General features: G+C 47.6%; 1 protein-coding gene across 2 annotated transcripts in view; it reads left to right on the top strand.

Annotated features, from left to right (window-relative positions):
* Nucleotides 1-4,617: 4,617 nt before the first annotated feature.
* Nucleotides 4,618-6,759, top strand: part of LOC115553461 (kelch-like protein diablo) — an 11,079-nt gene continuing 8,937 nt past the window's right edge. Inside the window, exon 1 of one of the 2 annotated variants that reach the window (XM_030369725.1) lies at nt 4,618-4,845. Coding sequence is in view for 1 of the 2 variants with exons in the window: in XM_030369724.1 (XP_030225584.1) it covers nt 6,197-6,219 (23 nt within the window). In the remaining variant the exon portion in view is untranslated. Of the gene's footprint in view, nt 4,846-5,961; nt 6,220-6,759 lie in introns of those variants that run through there. The other variant, XM_030369724.1, reaches the window with a different exon arrangement.

The raw sequence follows: 6,759 nt of genomic DNA, 5'->3' as shown, positions 1-6,759 counted from the left end.
AGAGAGAGAGAGAGAGAGAGAGAGAGAGAGAGAGACACACACACACACACACACACACACACACACACACACACACACACACACACACACACACACACACACACACACACACACACACACAGAGAGAGAGAGAGGGGCACACACATTTCCCCCCCTGTCATATTTGTGTCATTGCACTTAAGTAAGTGCAAAGTCCCTTTCTATTTGAAGACATGTTCATATCCTCTCCTCCTGGACCTTTCTCTCATGTCTTGTCTTGTTGACGTGCCTTCTGAAGCCCCCCCTGGCGTCCAGCTGAACGGGGAGCTGGACACGTAACGTAGGCCTATGGTGTCTTCACATGGGATGAACACCGTCACTGACACATGGGTCACATGACCAACAAACCGCTGGTGACATTAACATAGAGTAGGGTCAACACACACACACACACACACACACACACACACACACATATGCATGCACGCATGCATGCGCACACACACACACACACACACACACACACACACACACACACACACACACACACACACACACACACACACACACACACACACACACACACACAAATAGGCATGCATGCATGCACACACCGGCACAGAAACACATTTTGTGTGCACACCCAAAACACAGCTGGGACCCCTCTGGCCTCAACATGTGCTGCTCCACGCTGTGAAGCCGATGAGGAATCAACCAAGCCCCGCTTTCTCCCCAACAACAGAGAAGCTACCGACATAAACAGATAAATAGGGTCCTCTCATGATGACTCGTTACATTAGCAGTAGTTGATGTTCTCTATGCTCAGAACAAAAAACCCAGATGACCATGTTTGTTTTGCACGGTGAGCATCGCCAGCCACAGGCATTTTGAAATCCCTCTTCTCGATTTCTTTTATCGGACTGAAAATCGAATCATTATGTAATTCAGTAATGGTTCAGTTTCAGTCCTCTTCAGTAGCGAACTAACTGAACGTGGAAGCAAACAACTCACTCCTAAGGTAAACCGATTATGGAGTTGGATTCCGTTCCCCCTGAGAGCAGAGAGCGGGGTATTGGAGCTCTTTGGACTCCTGTGGTCCTGAAGATCCCCACCACCCCCCATGCTTCCACCACAGGAACACACCGTCCTGAGCCGAACACGAGCTGATCACGAACAAAAGCTCACCGCAAATTCCTGCAGGCCCTTCGCCTCTAAAAGCACGTCGACCGCATTCCATTCACCTCCTCCATAAAACCCGCTGATTTAAAAGACATTTTGTGGCGGGTGTCGGATGGTTTGAGGAGAAGTCGCGCCATTAGAAAGGTCTCGTTAGCTCCTGAGGAAAGCTGAGTGGACGAGTGAGTCACCGTGCGCACATCCACCTCCGGCGCCTGGAACACTTAATAGCACCTAATCGTTGAGTGATCTGACGTCTAAAGTTGAACACAGACCAAATTAACCCAAATGTCTGTTTGGTTTTAGTGCACTCAGTGTGGCTTTCAACACAGTAAAATGAATATCCCGTCAATGCCTTGTTTACCCTGGATCGGCTGAGGTTTCGTACACTCTTCTAATGTTTCCTCCAATCCAATAATTGAACCGCACCCACCGAGCAGAACAACAAGCAGGAAGAGATTTTCAATCTATAAAAGTAGGCTATCATTGTGGATATGATTAATGAGCAGGGAGATACATGATACTATAACAAAACCCTCCCAGGCCACCCAAAACGCATCTTTTGAATCTTTTTCAGTTAAATAGTCATCTATCAGTCTCCGTATGCCTAAGAAACCAGAAACAGGATGTTGTTGGCTTCGCCAGAATGTATCAGCCAACATAAGATTTGATAGAATTAGGCTACTGAATCGGCTTGTCAGAGAGAATTGTAAGAAACATTACACCGCAGGTTTGGAGAAAGCAAACAAGAAACGGTAGGCCTATATCTCCACCGTCGAGTGAGCTGTGGTAAATGTCAGGATTTTAATCACATGTTTGGAGCTCTGTTCAGCAGTTTTATCATGTAGCGGCTGACTAATAGGTTCCTCTATCAAAGAAACATTCAGAATTACAGTGCAGTGTGTAGCACGGCCCTGATCCAGATGATCTGGTCTCGGGGAATAAGGTTTAACAACGGTTGGAGATCCCACTGTGGTTCCTCTCAGACCTTCAGCGGACAGGACCCTCAGATACACGCCCTGGCCCTCTCCGCTGCCTGGGTCAGCTGCTCCAGCCCATGAAACCAGACCCTTGGGATTTATTTTTACAAGGTCCCGGGTTTTAGTGATGTCCTTTCAGAGAGCAACCGGATTACCTTACTTCCAAGCTGCCACATATTTCTCCCGGGTGACCTTTGAAGAAGAGTAGTTAAAGTGTTCAAGTAAAGTATTTTTTGGCTCACAGGTCACAGCCAACCCAACAGGGTTATGTTGCGTAATGTATCTAACGTGGTCAGCGATAAAGTTCAGTAAAGTTGAAAACAGTCCCCTAGGTATGTCGTCCTCTGGAGAACTTTGAGATGACGGTGGGAGATCGTCCATTCGTTTTCTGGAGGAGAAGATGAATTCACTGGAAGCTGTGGTCTATTTATGTGTAGAAAGAGGGTTGAGAATATTATTTTTAGAGAAAGGGAATGGGGTCATTATCTTAGCCCAACACTTTTGCTGCCTCTCAAACATGGTCCCTTTGTAAAGTGCTTCATGTACATCCCTCTTGGTGATACAAAGGCCACATCTTGGGATTTATGTGTCTACAACTTGGATAAAGTTGTTTGCACCGTGTGGAAGTGATGAGCATATCCAATCTAAACTGGAGACTATGATTTTGAACCAAGCAGAGGAAGCATCCTTATTAGTGAGGCATCACAGATCTGGATTAAACCTGCCTCAACACTTCACTCCGTTTAATAAGGGCTTAAACGTTTGTTTACCAGAGCTTTTCATTAAGAATGTTTGCAGTATTATATTTATTAGTTTTCCATGTTGTTTGACTTCGGTGATTGTCTGATTGATTATAAAATGTGATGCTTTTTTGTTACCAAAGCACTAATGGTCCTGAGTTGGAGCGGTGACGAATGTACGAAGCAGCCTTTTCTCAGTGTGTTCTGTGTGTTTGAAGCTTCTACAATACAATACAATACAATACAACTTTATTAATCCCACTAGGGGCAATTAGTTTGGGCAGCTTGTATACAGACACAGTAACAATCAAACAACAAATACACATACACAACTACGGAGCATTTAGCAGTCGAATTGCAGAGGGGATGAACGACTTGGAATGGCGGTTTTTTCTGCAAGCAGGTAAAGCGTAGCGACGCCCTGACGGCAACACAGAGAATTCACTTTTAAGAACATGACCAGAAGAAGCCAAAATACATGCTTCTGTTCATGAACCAGATTTAAAACATGACTCGACTTGCTGACAGGCCCGTCTCAACCCCTACCCGTATTACCGCCAATGTCAACAAGATGGCGCCTGTGGGATCGACAGTGTTTGACATTCGAGGTTTAAATGTCAAATATGCCCCCCTAAACGCTATCATTCAAGCTCTGTTTAGTCACCCTGCAGCGCCTTCAAAAATATCTGCCCTTCCTGCTGTCACCAGCGGCGGTTTACGGAGGGGAGGAACTTCACGGCACGGATCGGATTCAGCCGGCCGGACTTTAGCGCGACACGCCTAGCGGCTGTGAATCATGGGATTGTCTTCTGCCCCGGCGGACAGCTGCAGGGCGATTAAGGTGTTCCCGTACATGTGTGTGTGGAATGTGGGACGACTTGAGATGCAAGCATGTAAGCATTTCTTGTGTGCGTGTGTTCGTGGGTATGTGGGCGTGCATGTGGGCGTGCATGTGTTTGTGCGTGTGTGTGTGTGCATTTTTCATGGTCCATTTCCACACTTGCCTCAAACACAAGTGTAACCTACAGAATCCCTTGAGATTTCCCTCCACAGTATTCTCATGCAAGCCCTTATCTGAGGAGACACATTTCAACACTCACTCAGAAGGAATCACAAAGACCTTCACCTCCGCTCAAACTCTCCACGTCTTCATGTCTTGTGTGTGCTTCCTGTGCTGCTTCTTATTATATTCGCTCAGGGTCTCTCTGTATATGCCTCTGCATCATCATCAAGGCACAAAGTCACTCACTAAGCCTTCCTTTCATCACCTATCTCCCCTGCAGCTGAATTCACACTCGAGATTGATATCAGAGTGTGATGGATGGATTGACTCCTGAATAATATACTCAGATCTCGTCCCAACTCATGCTAAACCCGTGAGGCTGAGATGTCAAAAATATTTCCTGTTACTTCTCCTGTTTTTATTGGAAGAATCTATTTTCTAACGGCTACAGGAGGAAAGGGAAAGCAGGCAGCGCTCTCCTTACCGTTTACAGCCTCTCTGAAGGTCCTGACCTGGCCAAGAGACAGCGGCCAAGGTTTAAAACGGATGCTTCTGGAAAAGTGCTTTCACTGGGGGACGACTTCTCGTACCCTCTCTTACCTTCCCCTACCTTCTCTTACTTTCTCCTACCTTCTCTTACCTTCTCCTACCTTCTCTTACCTTCTCGTACCTTCTCCTACCTTCTCCTACCTTCTCTTACCTTCTCCCACCTTCTCCTACCTTCTCTTACCTTCTCTTACCTTCTCCTACCTTCTCTTACCTTCTCCTACCTTCTCTTACCTTCTCCTACCTTCTCTTACCTTCTCCTACCTTCTCTTACCTTCTCCTACCTTCTCTTACCTTCTCCTACCTTCCCACCCACTCCTCCCAGCAGGTCCTCGTATCAGGATAATCAATCACTGGGCCGCCTGGTCTCTCTGGAGTTCCTTCTGGTTGGATCCGTCTGGAGGAACCGGCAGCTCGGCTGGTGTGTAGAGACCGGCGTTCTATTACTCCACAACATATTGAACGGGCAGCGTTTAGCAAACACTGCGACACAAGTGGATCTACAGGTCAATCGATCGGATTGATATAATGGAGTAGGATAATCAGTTAGTTAGTTAGGTCGACAGACCCACAGGCAGACAGACAGACTGACAGGTAGGCAGTCAGACAGACAGACAGGCAGACAGACAGACGGACAGAAAGACAGACAGAGCGACAGGTGGGTGAATAGATGGACGAGCCATTCGGTCAGTCTGTTAGGCATGAAACTGAAATGTCAATGTCACAGCCCTGGCCTGTTATTTATGTATGTTTAGCAGGGACGACAACAGCGGATTAATTTGTCAAGAGGCAACACATCAACTTCCACCTCTACGGTGAGGACGTCTTGGGTTGCCCGAGTCACGTGATCTTTACATAGAACGGTAGTCTTAGGGATTAGCTGGCAAGGTCAAGTTAACCTGGACCCTTCTTGAGGGAATGTGAAGCGTGCAGGGAGCGTCTGTATGTGGGCGCCTTCAAGGCCGACAGGACAGACTGCGTGTAGGATGGAGGAAGGGATCGGCCGACTTTAACAGTGTCTTCAGTAGGAAGTCCTGCTGTAGACGGGGTGCCGGGGTGCCGAGGCAAGGGGGTGGGGGCTAGGCGGCAGGGGGATGGAGGTTGAGCAGCAGGTTTTTTTCGCGAGGCACATTTACGTTTTTACATCAGTTATTGCAACAGACATCTCGGACTGGGGTTCAGACGCTCATTGTTATCAGGAAAAGGGGGAGCAGTTTTCTCTCGGCGTCGTCCGCCGATCGTGGAGGTGTCGCATTGGATATTGTGGGGATGGTGGAGGCTCTCAGCTGATTATAGTCTAGACTCAGGGTGAAAAGAGCCATTGATTATGCCTCTCTGTGTCTGGAAATGATGATGGAGTGAGTGCACCCACTCGAGGGCGCACTGTTGAACAGAGTCAAATGAGTCAAATGATTGCGCTGCGAGGTCCTGTCGTGACTGTATCTGGAGGATCAGCTGCCTTGGGGGGGTGGCCTGGGTTCCCCCAAGGGAAGGGGGGCTGTGTCTGCTACATAGCCAGCATGGGGGGGTGGTGGACGGGGGGGGGGGACGGGGGGGGGGGGGTTGGACTTGAAGTTCAAGAGGCAGGGAGTGGGATTTCCCTGGCAGCAGAGAGGTGTGTGGCAGCTAGTCTACGAGGATCCATCCACAGCCATTCAGGGGCGATAGATCAGAGAGCCAGAGACGGGCCAGGAGGGTTTACCAGGCACAGGGGCGTCAAGGTCTTCAAACCCATCCAGACAGGAGTAGACTGAGAGCTGAGGAGACCAGATATGGGCCTGGCCAATGAACAAGGGTAATCGGCGTTCAGATGTGCTGTTGGCATTATAGCGTAACGTAACATGTTTGATTGGCATTTGCCTGCCTTATCCAGAATGAGACGAGTTGTTAGATTCAAAATTCATAATTTAATTGGATTTGCGTTCCCAATGGCAGCTTATTCAAAGCCAGGAACAACACAAGACTGCAAGACTGCAATTAGTTTACAAACTCTCAGATATTGTCAACACTATCTTCAGCACTGTGATTATTATGCTATCTCAATTTAAATTAATTGTATCTTGTTGGAAAGATTCACTTGGAGCCTTTGATTGTAAGCATGAGAAGATCACCAGTAAACGTCCTAATATTTATTCTTTCCAAACATCACTCAGAACTCACCTTTTTAAAGTGCCTTCTAACAATCTATCTCTCCTCTCCTCTCGGTCCCTCTATCATCTAACTCCCCTCTCTATCATCTAACTCTCCCCTCTGTCCTTCAGTCATCTAACCCTCCTCTTTGTCCCTCTATCATCTAACCCTCCTCTCTGTCCCTCTATCATCTAACCCTCCTCTC

This window comes from Gadus morhua, chromosome 11, assembly GCF_902167405.1.
Source record: "Gadus morhua chromosome 11, gadMor3.0, whole genome shotgun sequence".
NCBI lineage: Eukaryota > Metazoa > Chordata > Actinopteri > Gadiformes > Gadidae > Gadus > Gadus morhua.
This window is presented reverse-complemented; position numbering and strand designations above follow the sequence as displayed.